Raw genomic sequence first — 16,851 nt, 5'->3', positions numbered from 1 at the left:
GTCCCCCATATTCTCGGAGCACCAGCACCTGCGTGGTGGACCTTCTGGTACTGTTCCAGACACCAGAGGACATCCTGTGGGGTTGAAGCTGGAGATGAGCTACCTCTTGATAACTGCGTCTCCTTGCCCGACTGTCTTCCTTTCCCGTGTAGGCAAGCGGGGGACCGGGGTGCAGGCGGGCGGTTACAGGCGAGCGGGACTCTGCTTATTGCCTGGCCCCAGGAAGCATGGACCGTAGGGGGTGGGGAGGGGCAGGCTGTGTGTGTTCGAACCCAGAGCCCTTACTTTACCATGATCCTGAGTGACCAGCCTCACTTCCCTGCTGCATCTATTATTTGTACTTGGGGATAAAGGACGCGTTTCCTGACGTGGAGAGGAGTAAAATGAAATGAAGCTCTTGGAAGTGTACCTGGCCCATAGCAGCATTCACTAAGGTTAACTGTGGAGCTAGACTTTTTTTTTTTTTTTTTAAGATTTTTTAAATTTATTTGAGAGAGAGAGAAAGCATGAGCAGGGGGAGGAGCAGAAGCAGAGGGAGAAGCAGGCTCCCCACTGAGCAAAGAGCCCGAGGATGGAAAACACCATCCCAGGACCCTGGGATCATGCCCCAGCTAAAGGCAGATGCTTAACCAACCGAACCCCCAGGCGCCCCTCAATCTTATTATTACATCGTCACTGCCTGCTTCTCCCTTGCCCCCTGCCAGCATGAGAGAGCCAGTAAGCCGCTCCTGTCCACAGGAGACAGGCGTGCAGGGGCCTGGCTGTGCGCCCACAGCGGCGGCTGGGGTTGCTCCCTGTTCCGTACTTTGTGTGGTCCTTCCCTGCACGGGTCTGCCACCTTCTAGGGCTTGTGGGGCTCCAGGGGCCCCGGCGGCTGACTCTGGCCTTCCCCCTGCAGTACGGAATGCTGCTGTACCAGAACTTCAGGATCCCGCCCTCGCGGAAGGCCTTGCTCCCCTCCTTCTGCACGCCGGTGGTGAGTGCCTCTGCGGCGTCCAGAAGGCGGGCCCCTTCCCAGCATCGCGGCTGAGCGCAGGTTGTTTCCGGGGAGATGGGTTTGTCTGGCCGGCGGTGTGACTGCTGGGGTCAGGTCCTGTACTGGTCAGGATGGTGGCTCTGTTTAGGAACTCGGGGACTGTCACCAGCCATGTCTTGCTCTTACCGGGGGCAGCCGTGGCACTATGGCCATGGGTGACCCTGAAGCTTCCCCCATGGGAATTAGAGCTGGGAGTGTCCTTGTCCTCAGGATGTCCTCTACTTCCCAAAGGTGGAGGAACACTTCGTCCTCTCCAAACCTTGACCCTTTGGCTCCGCCAGGCCCATTTCTGGGAGGGGCCGGGTGTGCACAGGGAGGGTCCATGTGTTGCCCAGAACTGAGCCCCTGGGGAAGGGACTTGGTGGCTGCCCACCACCCCAGTCCTACGGCACCCCGTGGCCTTCAGTGGGGTTTGGGTGCAGTGAGGGGACTGGAGCGTTTCTTATTCCCCTCCAGAGAAACCAAAGCCACCTCTAGGTCAAGGGCCCTCCTGCCACAGAATTTCCACCTGAGCTTTAGAGTGTGGGTCAGGATGTTCCGTCACCCTTCCCCAGCCATCGCTGGCCTGGTTCCCTGCGTTTTAAGAACTTGTGGCCTTACCTTCCAGCGCAGCGTCTCGGAGAACTCCCTTGTGGCAATGGATTTTTCTGGGCAAACAGGAAGAGTGATCGAGAACCCGGCTGAAGCCCAGAGTGCGGCCCTGGAGGAAGGCCATGCCTGGAGGGTAAGGCCAGGCCGTCCCGTGGACAGGCCCCCTCATGGATAGTGCCCCTGCCCCCTGCTGGCCTCCCAGAAGAACGGCCCTGTGGGTGCCGTTGCGGGGACAAGGTGCCGGGAGGAGAGGTGGCATCACAGTCTCAGCTGGGGTTCCTCCATGTTCCCAGGGGGTGGAGCAGAGCCCTCTGACCTCATGGCTCCAGCACAGAGCTGCCCCTGCTACGGGTGGTCAGCGGCCGTGTGTGGACAGCCCGGAGCCCTCCCACCCTGACACGGCTGGGCGGCGCTCACACCATGGCTCGATCAGCTTCAGGGCCTCGGACAGTCTCTTCCCTTGGAGGCTCCTCCTCCTGACCTCCCCATGGGGAGAGTGTCCCCAGATTTCAAATTCTCTGAGATTTACAGACAATGTACAAAACGTGAGCCCACTGGCTCAGAGAGTTCCCTGAACCTCCGCCTCAGAGCGTGTTGGAAAAGAACGTCCCCACGGCCCGGGGTCTCTGTAGGCCAGTGTTTCCCGTGCAGAAGCTCGTGCTTTTCTCCCAGAATGTCCTGGAGTTTCACTGTGTGCTTCAGTCCTGGGGCTGTGGGGATTCCTCAGGATGCTTCTGTTTTCACGCCCGTGGCCAGATGTGGCCGGCTGGGGAGGCGGTATCTCCACAGTCGAGGGCCCCACATCCGGGCCGGGCCTGCCCGCACGGGTGCGTCCCCGGCAGTGGCGGGCCGCGCCGGTATGCTCTGTCGGCGCTGACGTGGGCATTCCTTCCGCAGAAGCGAAGCACACGGATGAACATCCCAGGCAGCCAGAGCCCCCTCCACCCTTCCACCCTAAGTACAGGTAAGCGCCTCTTGGCGGCCTGATCCTTGGGTCCAAAGGGTGGCCCCCATCCCTCCCGGAGCTTCCCCTGGCCCCCGGGCCCAGCGTTCGCTAGGAGAGGTGTAGCCGTGGGAGCCAGGGCTGGTGCTGATGGCCGGTTTGCTGTGCCTTCAGGGAAGCCAGTCCCCTCCTTCCCTCTTCCCTCCCGCAGTGATTCACAGGACGCAGCACTGGTTCCACGGCAGGATCTCCAGGGAGGAGTCCCACCGGATCATCAAGCAGCAGGGGCTGGTGGACGGGTAAGGAGGTGGTGGCCTGGGGAGCGGGCTCCTAACCCCTGCTGTGCCGGCTGCACCCTCTGTCTGGTTTCTGAGATCCTGGGTGGCGGCAGTCGCTCCAGCCTCAGTTGGAAGAGGGGAGTATGTGGCTCAGGGTCAGCGGGGGGCCGGCGGCCATAGGAAGATCGCAACCCGCCTGTTCCCAACTTCTGCCTCTTTGGTGCACATCAGATGGACGGACCAAGAGCACAAGCCAGTTTTTCATTCGGTTTTTCATTCGCAGGGCAGGGGCAAACGAAAGAACAATGTTTTTATTTACATTTGATCAGGTGGCTTTTGCTGAGAACAAACAACCCCAAAGCCTTCAAGGCTTCAAGCCACAGAGCTGGATCATTTCTCACAGTCGGATCTGGTGGGGGCGGGGGGTCCTCCTCACCTGGGCCAGCTGTCCTGGGGGCGGGTCGGCCTTCCTTCCGGGTCTGACAGCTGGTGTTGGTGTTGGCTGTGGAGATGGGGCGACTGGGTGTGTGTGCCAGCAGGCTAGCCTGGGGACACTCGCTCTGTGGCCATCGTGGGTCCCAGGAGTGACAGAGGTCAAAGCCCGAAGCACAGGCCCTTCTCAGGGCTACTATCCCACTGGCCAATGCAGAGCCCTATAGCCTTGCTCTCCTGGCCAGTGGAGGAACTGCCCAGCGCCCTGGATGTGCACCTGTGTCCTCCCTCCAACTCCCAGCAGGAGGTACCCTCTGCCTCCCCGCCTCCCTTCATATGTTAGAAGTTTTCCTATAGACATTTTAAAAACTTACCCAGGAGAGAAGAAGATAGTGAGTCCCCATGTGGTCCTTGTCTGGTTTGGATGGTTTGCTCATTTTAGTATGTCTGTGTCCCTTCCTGCACGATTGGCTCCTCCCCGCTCCGCCTTCCCTCTCCTGGAGGAGTTTATTTTTTTATTTTTTTAAAGATTTTATTTATTTATTTGAGAGAGAGAGAAAGGGAGAGAGTGAGTACACACATTCAAGCAGGGGGAGGGGCAGGCAGAGGGAGACGGAGAGCAGACCGCCCGCTGAGCAGGGAGCCCGATGCCGGGCTCGATTCCAGGACCCTGGGACCATGACCTGAGCTGAAGGCAGGCGCTTAAACGACAGAGCCCCCCAGGTATCCTGCCCTCTTGAATATTTTAAAATAAATTGCAGACATTCTATATTTTACCAGTAAACATAGTGTGTCTCTAAAACATAAAGAGCCTTGTATTTTGACATGATTCCTTAATGTCCTCTAAAATCCAGTCTGGGTTCAAATTTCCCTAATTGCTGCAAAAAGAAAAAAAAAAATCCTTGAAACTGAGTTGGTTCAAATAGGGGCTGACGAATGGCATTTGGCTGGTGGGTCTCACGCCTCCTCAGATAGGACGGTGTCCCTCTGCTTCCTTCTCTTCCTCTCGTTGGCTTGTCTGTTGCTGAAGCAGTGGGTGAGTCGCTGGCTGCAAAGGTGGCTGAGCTCGTGATTTTTCCCTCAAGTGAGGGGGTCAGTTTGGAGAAGATGGTTCGGCCCCGCCACCTTCCCGCGGTGACAGAGGAGCTGCTGCTTGCCTAAACTGGGACTATGTCCGCAGATTCCTAAACACTGGATTTCTTTCAGTCAAAACTTGCTGTTTTTTGTTTGTTTGTTTTAAAGATTTTATTTATTTGACAGACAGAGATCACAAGTAGGCAGAGAGGCAGGCAGAGAGAGAGAGGAGGAAGCAGGCAGAGAGCACTGAGCAGAGCGCCCGATGCAGGCTTGATCCCAGGACCCTGGGATCATGACCCAAGCCGAAGGCAGCGGCTTAACCACTGAGCTACCCAGATTTTTGATGCTCACTTTGGCCAACGGGACTTGGTCAAGTCGGTTCCTGAGCTCTTCTGACGCACCACGGACAGTGCTGGATCCCAGAGTGACCCGAGAGCATTCGGCTCCCCTGAATGTTGCTCTTCGGAAACTCGCTCTTTCTAGTGGAAAGTGGCTTCTGGATGTCACAGCCTGTGGGCCCTTTCCAGGGACAGAGCTAGGACATAGGCTCTTTTTCCCTACAGTGAAAAATAAAAATTTGAAACCCTCTCTTTCAGGGTTCACAGTGATACTGCAAACTTGGCTGGAAGAGGACAGGTTTTTTCCCCTTGATTTTACTGTATTTCTCTTCTCTTACTCCGAAAATCTTACTAGGACATAATTATTTGTAAAAACTGACTTTCCCTATGTCTCATCACGTCTGGGAAGTAGTCCTGTGGCCCTCGTAATCCTGAAGGCGTGTTCCAGGCAGGTCACGTCCAAGAGCCACGTTTAAACCAGCTCCTCTCCAGGGTTCTAGCAGCAAACCTCTCAGTGGTCAGTGAGGTTCATTTGTCTCTGTTTGCTTTCGATTTTTGTCAGTGGATCTGCTTGGGTTTCGGCTTAATGCTTCTCGTTAAGTTCTACAAAACACAACCGCAGTTCCAGAATCAGAAGGGTGAAACCGGGCGGGCTCCCTGTAGACTCTCCCCTGCCCCCCGCACCTCCTCCACTATGGGGGCCCATTTTATGGGGTCTGCGCGTCCTCTCGCTGTGGCAGGTGCACCCACATGGCGAGGGTCTGCCCTGTCTCGGGCTTGGTGTTTCCAGGCTGATGGTAGGACATTGGGGAGCTGTCCCCTCATAGTTCAGTTCAGCTGATGTCTCTGCTGGTGGTGCCCAGACTCGTGTGGGCGATGGCATGCCATGGCCCCTCAGGCTGCGAGGGGGTGTCCACCTGTCTCCTCTGTTGCCAGGCCGAGTCTCTTACTAGAAATTGCACCCTCCTCGGGCATTTCTTCTCTTTTCCCGTCTGGAAACCGTTTGTATCTTCTCCCAGCGTTCTCCGTCTGTTTTCTGCAAATGTTCTCTCTCACATCGTTGTGCCGCTTTGGACTTCGCATGTGGCTCGTGTCTGTTTTCTATTAGGTTTGGGTTGTGCAGGCTTTTTTTTTTTTTTTAAGATTTTATTTATTTATTTGACAGAGAGAGAGATCACAAGTAGACAGAGAGGCAGGCAGAGAGAGAGGAGGAAGCAGACTCCCTGCTGAGCGGAGAGCCCGAAGTGGGGCTCCATCCCAGGACCCTGGGATCATGACCTGAGCCGAAGGCAGAGGCTTAGCCCACTGAGCCACCCAGGCGCCCCGTACAGGCTTTTTGATGCCAATTTTATGTAGTTGTCTTTATCATTTGTGTCCCTTTTCCGCCTGTATTTTCGGGCCCTTGCCGTGTTGGTTTTGGCTGCTCCGTAAAGGAGTTTGCTCCTGTTCTCAGGGATCCCTGTTGTTTCTCTTCTTCCCTTCAGTCTTTTTCTCCCAACTTTTCGCTCCCAGTGTTCCTTTTTGTTTGTCTAGATCCCAGATACATTCAGAATGTATTTATGCTGAGATGCTGTGTAAAGAACCAGTCCTATTTGTTTTCCCTGTGCGGCTGTCACATTGTTCCAAAACTACTGATTTGAAAAGTCACCCTTATCCAGCAACAGCCCCCTTTTTAAAGCATTAGAAGTGAGTCCTCCTCCCCTATGCACCTCTGAAGGGTCTGGCCCGTCTAAGGAGAGGGAAACCAAACAGTGACAGCGTTTGCGTGCAGGGTTATGTAGGTTCCCGGGCTTTCCTCTGATGAGGTCACCACACTGGCTGTTGGATTCATTCCAAGGAAGCCCAGTGGTTCACTTGCCAGGGGGCATCAGATGCCATAAAAGTGAAGGTTCCAGAGGGGATGGGCTGGCGTCATGACCACTCGTGTCCCTCCCGGGGCCCCAGGCAACGTGGCACCTGTGTCCCTCTGGATCACGGTGGATGGAACCTCAGAGGCCATGTGGGGACATGTGTGATCTGAGGACACTCCCCTGTGATTCCCAGCCAGGCCCACTCTGCCTTTAAAGGGCTGCCCCTGTGTGTGGGAGCCGTATGGTCCTTTCACACTCGGGCCATGACATTGTGCGTCTGTACCTGTTCTGTTTTGTTTTTTAAGATTTTGTTTATTTGAGAGACAGAGCAAGCACGAGCCGGGGTGTAGGGGCAGAGGGAGAAGGAGAAGCCGACTCCCAACGGAGTGGAGCAGGGAGCCCGATGTGGGGCTTGATCCCAGGACCCGAGATCAGGACCTGAGCTGAAGGCAGGTGCTTCTCCGACGGAGCCCCGAGGTGCCCCATGTTAGTGCCTGTTTAAAAAAATAAAACGTGTTGGTCTTTTCACCATTTCCTAGAGTCCTTGTCAGCAAGGTCTCTGTCCGTTCAGGCCCACAGACAAGGATGAGCATCCCTGTCAAATTTCCTCCCACAGACCGGCCGGCCCCCTGGCATCTGCCCCGTTAATAAGCCGGGCTTTCTCTCCAGTGTAATCTTCAGCCCTGGTGTCAGGCTGGTCAAAACAAGGGTCAGGATAATGGGACCCATTCAGATGTCATCACCGTGAGGCTAGACTTCCATTAATTGCTGGGCGCTTAGGCAGGAAATGTGTTGGGAAAACAAGGTAAATGAAATAATCAATTCCTAATCTTGACTGATCCCTGCAGAGATAATGAAAAGAAGACGATTTAGAGAGTCCAGCAACGTGGAGAAAATGACTGAAAGTCAGCCTTAACCTCAAAGACGCAGGGAGTTAGGAAGAGGGGCTGGAAGGAGACTAGGGAGCCTGGCACCCACATGGTGGGGAGGGGTCTTTGAAACCCCCGGGGTCCAGGCGCCCTCATCCTTTCCCTCCTGCCGCCCACAGCCAGCCCACAACCTGGAGAAGGATTCTTGCAAGGGCAGATCTAGCGCCGTGGCCTCTGCTGAGTGCCCACTGGTGGCTCACTTCTTCTCCTGCTGCATTTCGGCTCTGTCCCCCGCCCTCTCTACCCTGGCCCTGCTCACACTGGGCCCGGCCCCGCCCCCGCCCACCCCTCTTGGGCCCCCAGTCTCTAGCTCTGTGCTGTTGGTGAGCCCCGAGGAGCACGCCAGTCCTCCCCTGTGGGGGAGGGAACTTCTCTGTCCAGATTTGAGTTGTTTGCAGCTCCCCACGGACCCCCATGTTAGGGGGCAGGGGTCCTGTCCCAGGGCTGACACAGTGCCCCCATCAGCACCATAACAGCGCTCAGCAGCCATGAAGGAACCGTCTATACATGCCTCCTCCGATCTTACCCGAGGCCCTGTTGATCCTAGAAGCCGGGATTCCTCTGTGCCTAAGGCTGGCTGCTAGCCTCTGGGGACCTGGCTTAACTTCTCCGTGCCCACTGCCCTCATCTTGAAACGAGAACCATGACAAGGTCATGGTGGAGACTAAAGGAGTTGCCAAGCGCTCAGAGCTTCACTTATGACCCTGAGCTGGGTTGTCCCGAGGACTGCTGTCAGCAACCGCCACCCCCACCCCCCCAACCCCCACCCCCCACACCCCGGCCCCCAGCACAGGCCTCGCTCTGCTTCAGGAGCCCGCCAGGGGGCACATTTGCAAGATCCCCCTACTATGTGGTCCTCACCGCTTTCCGTCCTGTGCTGGGTTCCAGATTTCTTTTTTTTTTTTTTTTTCATTTTTTTTTCCCCGAAGATTTTTATTTATTTATTTGTCAGAGAGAGAGAGAGAGCAGAAGAGCTGGGTGAGGGGCAGAGGGAGAAGCAGGCTTCCCGCTGAGCAGGGAGCCCGACAGGGGGCTCAATCCCAGCATCCTGGGATCATGACCTGAGCTAAAGGCAGCTGCTTAACCAACTGAGCTGCCAGGCATCCCTCTGTTCCAGATTTCTTGACCTGGCCGCGTTGCCTGCCACGTAGTCCTGGGACCTGTCCTTGCAGAGGTCCCTTGGGCTACTAGCAGGGCTCTGCGGTTTGTGGTTGGCAATCACTGGCTTCCTGGGCTCCTGTAGGTCGAGCGTCCCATGCAGCCCGAGGCAGAACAGGCCAGTCACGGAGCTGATCCGTGACAGGCCTGGGAATCCCACAGACTCCAGAGCCACATGCTTTTCAGACCACAGGTTCCTCTGAGTTAATAATGGTTGCAGACACACAGCCACTGGGCACAAGCTATAAATCCCAAGCATTTGGAGAAGCCTCAGCACTTTCCAGGGTCCTGCCCCAGGTGGAAGGTGTGGGGCAGTGCCTGCCTGCTTCCCAGGCCGCTCCAGGGCCACGTTCCACCACGGTGCACCTGTCTGCAGCAGGAAGTGCCTGGGAGCTAACTAAGCTGACAGGAGAGCGAGGGACAGACCAGCTTTTCCTGTCGGGCAGCCCGGCATCCAGGAAGTTCCCGGGTTTTTTGCTGGGATGGTGGCTTCTTTGGAATGAAATAGCCCATAAGGCAGATCTTTGAGGTGGACAACCGAGGCGTGTTCCTCCAGAGAGGGGGAAGACCCCCCGGCCTCTCAGGGTTCTGCATGGCAGACGCCCCCCACCTAACCCTCCACGCAGGGCCAGCAATTCTTAGCACTGACCGCCCACCCCACGAGTCATGGGACGCTGGTCTCCCAGAAGAAATTTGGAAGAATATGTCTCCTGGGAACACTGGAATAAGGGGTGTGTGGTCACACGAGAGTGCAAAACCCAGTGCTCCAGTCTCACGGGGCCCGTGGTGGATAGTCCCATTTAAAGGCTCCGAGAAGTCCTGTAGTAAAATAGAATACCTTTCTGCCTTTTTAACACAGGATTTTGCCATCCCATTTATCTAGTTTCCGTCCTAATAGTAGAGTCCAGGCTCTTTGTCACCTGGATTCTGGCATTAGGGCTCTTCTTTCCTCCTTCCTAGGGTACAGGAACGAACACCAGGTGTGCTTGTGGAAAAGCAAAGATTTCTACTTCTTTGTGCTACTGGGATTTTTATGTATTTTTTATCCTAAAATAAATTGGTGTCGTGGGAAAGTTGCCAGCGTCTTACAGTGACCTCCTGTGTGCGTTTTCTCCGATACACCAGCTGCCAGTCCCGTGGCCCGTCTGCTTTATCATAGCCTCCCTCCCTGCCCTTTCTGTCCGAACCCTTTGGAAGGTAAGTTCCAGATAGCATGATGTTTCTTGGATCCTGCTTATTTTGGTAGAAAATTTGTAAGAACAAGCACTTGTCTTCTATTTAACCACAGTACTCTTGTAAAACTTGGGAAGTAGGGGCACCTGGGTACTGACTTACTTAGTCAGGTAAGCATCTGCCTTCAGCTTGGTCCTGATCCTGGGGTCCCAGGATTGAAGCCTGCATCTGCCTCCCTGCTCAGTGGGGTGGCTGCTTCTCCCTCTGCCTGCCACTCCCCCTGCTTGTGTTCTCTGTCTCCTCTCTTTATCAAATAGATAAAATAGAAAGATAAAACCTTGTTTTGAATATTGGGAAGTAAACATCCACGTAGCTCCTACACACTTGGTCCGGTTTTGCCAGTGGTTCCTCTCACATCCTTCACAGGGAACAAAAACGTCGTAATTCTAAATGCTCCTTTGGGGGCGCATCTCGTTAGCCTCTGTCCTTCCTGGACACGTGTCACAGGAAGAAGCTGGTTCTTACAGAGTGCGTCTCGGCTTGGGTGCCTCCGGGTGCTCTGGGGCTCAGCCCGGTCACCACTTTGCAGGAGGAGACACAGGGTCCCCGCTGGCTGGGCAGAGTCGGTGTCTCGTTGCTGGCGGTGTTGCCTTGGATACTCAGTGGTGACGGTACCAGCGGGTTCCTCTAATGGACAGTCGCTGTGTTTCCCTTTGTATCAACAAGTGCTGGGGGTTGGCGGTTGGATAACGAAAATTCTGTTTCTCATCAAATTCCACCTGCTGATGTTTGCACGTGTTGACGACCTTGTCCTTCATCAGTGGGAACCTGTGGTTGTGGCCAGATAGTGTCGGGCTCATAATTTCTTCCTGCTTATTTAGCTTCCCTTCCGCTTTAAGGAAGAGCTCCTTCTCCTCCTCTCTTAATTTACTTGCTCATTTATTACAGTATTGGAAGGTACTCTCGGATTCCTGTTTTATTCTCTGGGTTATAATCTGTAGGGTCTGATATTACTACAATGCTGTATCCTGGCTCGTGGCCCTTTGAACTTTGAACTTCATGACTTTCCGGCACATATCGTTCTAGCTGCAGTGGTACACCTGCCCAGCCATGGTGCTAGCATGCTTTCATTGGAGGATAACATTCAAAAGCCCGTCCTCAGGCATCCTGAACTGTACCATCTGCAAGGCTCTCTTACCCTCAGGAGTGGGGCAACGTGTGCATGTGTGTGTGCGCGCACCCATGTGCAAAGATACAAGCCCACATCCCAGGTCTGGATTTTTGAAAGTGTACAATCAGCTGATTTTTTCCATCCCCAGGCTTTTTCTCCTCCGAGACAGCCAGAGCAATCCAAAGGCTTTTGTGCTCACGCTCTGTCATCATCAGAAAATTAAAAATTTCCAGATCTTACCTGTAAGTATGGAAAACTTCTCACTGAGCCTTGTTGTTTCCTGGGTTGGTTCCAAAGGCAATTTTCAAACCCCAAACTAACCAGACCTGCAGGTCATTAAATATCAGGTCCAAGCTGACCAGAGAGATGCTTCTCTGAGTCCCCCGATAGGTTTGTTTTTTGAAATTGGGAACACACCTCCCAGAAGTCATCAGCTGAGGAGTAACATATACGGAATTGACATCAGATGTTTCACATTCTTAAGTTATGAAGTCTACAGGTCATAACGTTCCTAAACTCTTTCCTGTGGGGCCCCAACCCAGGCCATGTTCTGCCCAAAGAGGATGGTGAGGTCTTTTCCGCTCAGAGATCCACTCTGTCCAGTAGCAAAGAAAGCTCTGGGAGGCCCACATCTGGCGGGTCTGAAGCTTGCTTGAGCCCAGGACTTCAGCGTCTCGGGAGTCCCTCAGGGATGGGAGTGGGAGGATCACAGGGGAGTCCTGTTAGCTTTCCGGGAGCCTTCCTGCCGCGTCCCGATGATGCTCTCGCTCTGCCATGAGACAGCGGAAGGGCAAAGGCATTTGGTGGTGTGCCGGGGGCCAGGCTGCCCTCATGGCACAGAACCTTCGGAGCCAGCCTGGGACTCGTCGCCCGAGGAGCAGTGCTTCCTTCCCTGTTGGCTCTGTCTGACCCCGCCTGACATTATCTCTCATTGTCTTAGCCTCAAATCAAAGAAAACCTGTTATTTGGCGGGTGGAGTGGGTAATGCCATTCTCCCCGATAACCCCAGATTCTGGAAGCCTCCTAGGGATAGTCGCTACAGACTTGAAAGCCAAAAATCTTGAAAATGGGGTGTACTCGTGCCTTCAGCTGTGTTTTGGAGTCTAGAAGCAGTTCTGAGTTATTAATCAGGAGAGGTTTCAGACTGCCTCTCTGTACATACACGTTCCCACCACAGTGCAGTCCTTAACTCTCTCTGGTCAGACCAGCCTTAGGAAGGTTGCTGCTTCTGGAAGGTACCATGCGGTCCCTCCATGTTGATGGAAATGGCTACCTGACACCCACCATGGCAGGACCTGGGAAAGCACTGCTGGTTCCTGCCCTCACCGATCCCTTGCAGTGACCCCATAGTCGCACTCTTCGTCCCCAAGCGTGAGACCCCTAACTCGGCGCATGTCCTTGTGTCCTTCTAGTGCGAGGATGACGGGCAGATGTTCTTCAGCCTTGACGACGGGAACACCAGATTCTCTGACCTGATCCAGCTCGTGGACTTTTACCAGCTCAACAAAGGCGTCCTACCTTGCAAACTCAAGCACCACTGCATCCGAGTGGCCTTATGACCTCACACTCACTCTTGGCTGAGGACGGGAGCAAGCTGACACTGGAACAGGGCCGGGGGTTTGTGCATCGCCGAGAGCACCCGTCTGTTCTGCACCCCGGGGAGCGGGGTCCGTCGGGGCCCACCTGCCAGGAGGGACTCGGGGTTGTACTCCCCCAACAGTTAGCTGCTGTGGATCTGACGGGGCTGCCTTCCCCCCGCCCCAAATGCCGAACAGGTCGGGGAGGCAGGAGAATGCAACCGCGAACGGGAGGCAGAAATCTGGACGGATCGTCTTGGCTGGGCCACGTAGGAGCGAGAACCAGAGACACGTAATTGGAAATGAACTCTTGCCCTGGAATAATCTTGACAATTAAAACTGATATGTTTACTTTTTTGTATCGATCACTTTTTGCACTCCTTCTTTGTTTTCAATATTGCCCTCGGCCCCGGTAGGAGGGGGTATGGCTCCTCCGTGCACGCGGGACGCGGGGGCCGTGGGGAGGAACAGACTCCAGAGACCGAATCCAGGCCCCCAGGTGTTTCCAGGTCCCCACCCTGTGCAGGTGACCAGAGGCGGATCCGCTCCCAGGTAACAAACCACCCCAGCTCTCCCCAGAATACTTGAAGAGTTTTTTGTTTTGTTTTGTTTTAAAGACACAGGTGTTACCCGTAGTAGGTATTGGGCCCCTGGTGTGGACGCAGTCGGGCACCCCCATCTGTTCGTCACTCCCGTGTGCACAGATGCCCCCTACACCTGTTACATGTGTGTCCTTCACAGTTCAGGAGGCCTGGGTGCTCTGGAAAGCTTGCCGGCCCATTGCACGGCCTGGCTGAGTGGCCTCGCCTCTAGTGGACAAGGGGAGCGTCCCTGGGACGCCCCCCGCCCCAGCACCCAGTGTCCACCGCCCCCTCTCAGCTTGTTCTAGAATGATCTCTGCCTTACTCCCCACCCCCCACAGCAGCTCAGGCTCTTTCCTGGCCATCTTCCCTCCACGGGTTAAAGGATCAAAAAGAAAAATGGCACCTGCTTGACTGCCAGACACGGTGGCTCGAGGGTTTCCATGGTGACAAAGACGTGAACATAGAAAAGGGCACGTCTGCTGCCTGGCATGGACAGGTCCTCACTCGATGACCTCTGTCCTGCTGAAAAGCCCCATGAAACGGCCCAGGCGGAGGCCCCCCTTGGCGGGCTGGAGCTCAGAAGAGTCTGGTCAACACAGCCCTGCTTCCCCCATGGGGGACTGAGTCACACAGTGACTGGACTGCCCCCCCAACCCCGTCCCTGTAGCTGAGTCACCAGGTGTGACAGGGTCCGCGGCTTTACCTGCGGTCTCTGCAAAGCAGAAAGGTCTCCCCTGACGGGCCTGAGAGTTGAGTCACCATGTGGGACTGGCGCCCCAGGTGCCTGCCTCTGCCCCACTGCCGTGCCCCCAGTGAGCGTGTACCCTGGTGGGACCCATAGGACCTTCGCCGGTGGTACTGCTGTGCTCTGGGACCTCCAGGGTGTAGAAACGCTGTATTATAGTTTACGGGCCTCACTCTGCTCGTTCTCCATGAAATGTCTACTTAATGCAAATGCAGAAGTTTTAGTAAAACGTTTTTAGCCGTAGATGTTCCATCGCGTTTTCTTGGTTTTGTTGCCGGTTATCTCAGGCCCTTGCAGGTCAGCCAACCCCCAGGTCCTGCCTGGCTGCCGGCCGCAAGGGCGCTGCCCATTGGAGCAGGTCTTCGGTTCCTGTTACACATTTTTCTCTCCACTGATTGGAAGTAGAACCAGAGAGCAATGCGGCGATCTCTCTTTCCCTGTGTGTAGACCTGGAGGATGAGGCTCTCCCGCCCCTCTCCGCTGGATGGCCAGCCTCCACGGCATCTCGTGCTTGTAAACATGCATTTTATTTAAGAGGAGCGGGAAAGCCGGACCCTGACTCACGGCCATTGTGTCGCTGGGTTGACGACGTCTTCGGTACCTTCCTGGCCGCGGTGAGATGCTGGGTGCAGGGTGGGAGCCCCTGGGCCTGGTGGCTGGGATTCCACCAGAAGCAGCCTGTCCCTCGAGGATATGGGCGCCTGGCCTGACCAACCAGGGGCAGAAGGATGGTTGGCTTTTATTTTTGTATTTAAAATGACATGAATGTAAACGGAACAGCTCAGGGTCATTTTGGAGCCTGTTGACTCTCTCTCTCTCTTTCTCTCTCTCTCGCCTGTGATTTTCTTTTCTCAAAGGAAAACCCCACATAGCAGCCTGGACTTGGTTGGAAATACCCAGCCCTTTGGGTACTGGAGTTGAAATGGGTGATCTCTGGTATCTTCGAGTTCCAGAACATTGTTTTGTTCACTAAACCTTGAAGAAATGCGTGCCTCAGTCTAGCTGCTTTGTCTTCTCTTTTGTGCACTTAATGCCTGACAGTCTGACCAACTGAGGCAGCTGTCCGGGGCAGGACCTGCTCGCTGGGGGTTCATGAAGTCCCCGGGCGAGTTCTCGGTGCCGGTGACGCAGCGGACGTGTGGACGGTATTAGGGAATGCTGAAGGTATCACGAGACAAAACCTTTATTCCACATGCTTTGCCCCTTTCTGGACATAGCTCTGCGGCTTGTGAACCTAATTGTAAACTTTCAGGTATTTTTGTACAAATGAGGGACTGATGTTCTGTTTCTTGTAATTAGAAATAAACATGACTATGGTGTTCTTGGTTTTCCGCTGCCCCTATGTCTGTGTCTGTGTTTGGGAACACTCCAGCGGGCCCGCACCTGAAAACCTTTGGAGGTAACATGGATCTTTGTGCTGGTTAGACGCTAGTCGGAGAGGAGTTGGTAAGTGACACGCGGGTCACACGGCTCCGCGTCCCTGCTGCGGTGACCTCAGCCACCTCTTCTCCTCGCACCTCCATTGCAAAGTGATGCAGAGGTGGTCCGAGCCCCACTCAGGATTTTCAAACACTTTAAGGAACTCACAACCAGTTTGCATTTGAGAAATCCAGGGGCGTGCTTGGTGCTGCAGTGGGACCATGACTGTGGGCTGGATCCAGGTTTTCTAGCCAAATAAACGGGCAGGAGGATGGAGACAATGGATGCCCCCATCACGGCTTCCCCAGGGCCATCCCGAGGGACTGACTTGTCTCCCTGCCTCTGGTCACACACGCCTTCCTGACAGATCTCCCAAAAGGGCACATGAATTGGCGATAGGACATTTTTCCTTTGGTGCCTCTCTTGCAGGTTACAGCAGTGTCGTTCTGGGCTGTTCCCTGACTTTTGTTCTTTGATGTTAAGAGGGGTGACAAATTCTCTCAGAAAGTACAAACCCCGTTGTATTTTAGGAATATAGCTGTCCGATACCATACTACAGGCACACACACCCCTGCTTAAACTTAAATTTAAATAAAAAGAAAATGAAACATTCAGTTCCAGTTCCATGAGCCACATTTTCAAGTCCGGAACAGCCACAATTGGCTGGTGGCCGCAATGATGGACGGTGCGGATCTAGAACGTGCCGTCATGGCGGAAACTTCTGTGGGTCAGTGCTGGTCCCAGGGACTGACAGGGCACGCCTACATTACAGAAGTGGGAGACGAGATCGAGGAGGATCCGTCTCTTGTGTCTGGTTGATGCTTTGAGTCGGCAAAGCTCAGCCTCAGACCCACAACTAAGCACCCCAAAGTCACACCTGCGCACCCACCACACACATACATACTAGCTTCCCCTTTGCCATGAGAGAAGGACTGCCCACTGCCTTCATTTGGCTTTGGCCAAATGGTTATAATGGAATGACAGTGGTTTCACATCAGAAATATATATTGTGTATAAAACTCAACCGTGTCTGCGTAGCCCAACTTCCAAATGCCCCCTTGTGCGGAGGATGCTTCCCAGTCTGATAGCTGCCGGCTCCAGGAGCAGATTTCCCGGCCTGAGCCAGAGGTGGGAAGGTCCATTTTCTATGGCCCAGATTAGACCTATTGGTGATGCTCTCTCCAGACGGAGGGTAGCTTTCGTGTCCGTATTTGCACATGAGGACCCTGAACGTAAGGACACACCACATAGGTCCTCCTCTGAGGACACAGCCTCCTCTTTCCCTGCGGGAGTAAGAATGGACCGTGACTTGCTTCTTGAGAGATGGTTCTGCACGAGCCATCACACGACAAACGGGGAGCACTCCTGGTGCTGTTCTAGAATTCCCACCCACTCCCGACGGAGTTCTGTTCCTGAGTAAAGACAGGCGTCCTGAGGAAAGTACTGGGGGCTTTTCCCAGACCACCGGTTCCACAGGTGTGCACCTCTTGGCCTCTTTTTTAATTAGAGGGAGGAGACGCGCATTATTTTTTATTTGGTGTAAAAGTGAA

The 16,851-nt window shown here is 54.5% G+C and overlaps 1 protein-coding gene across 6 annotated transcripts in view; it reads left to right on the top strand.

Moving 5' to 3' along the window:
* The window catches only part of GRB10 (growth factor receptor bound protein 10), a 171,978-nt gene extending 156,769 nt beyond the window's left edge, over window positions 1-15,209 (top strand). For 5 of the 6 annotated variants that reach the window (XM_059397196.1, XM_059397198.1, XM_059397195.1 and 2 more), the window contains 6 exons: window positions 899-976; window positions 1,644-1,760; window positions 2,525-2,591; window positions 2,782-2,869; window positions 11,125-11,218; window positions 12,389-15,209. In XM_059397196.1, coding sequence (XP_059253179.1) covers window positions 899-976; window positions 1,644-1,760; window positions 2,525-2,591; window positions 2,782-2,869; window positions 11,125-11,218; window positions 12,389-12,535 — 591 coding nt within the window. In that variant the 3' untranslated portion in view covers window positions 12,536-15,209. The remainder of the gene's footprint in view (window positions 1-898; window positions 977-1,643; window positions 1,761-2,524; window positions 2,592-2,781; window positions 2,870-11,124; window positions 11,219-12,388) is intronic. The other variant, XM_059397200.1, reaches the window with a different exon arrangement.
* The last annotated feature ends 1,642 nt before the right edge of the window (window positions 15,210-16,851 follow it).

Source organism: Mustela nigripes, chromosome 4 (assembly GCF_022355385.1).
Source record: "Mustela nigripes isolate SB6536 chromosome 4, MUSNIG.SB6536, whole genome shotgun sequence".
NCBI lineage: Eukaryota > Metazoa > Chordata > Mammalia > Carnivora > Mustelidae > Mustela > Mustela nigripes.
Note: the sequence above shows the minus strand (reverse complement) of the source record. Positions and strands in the feature narration are given on the sequence as shown.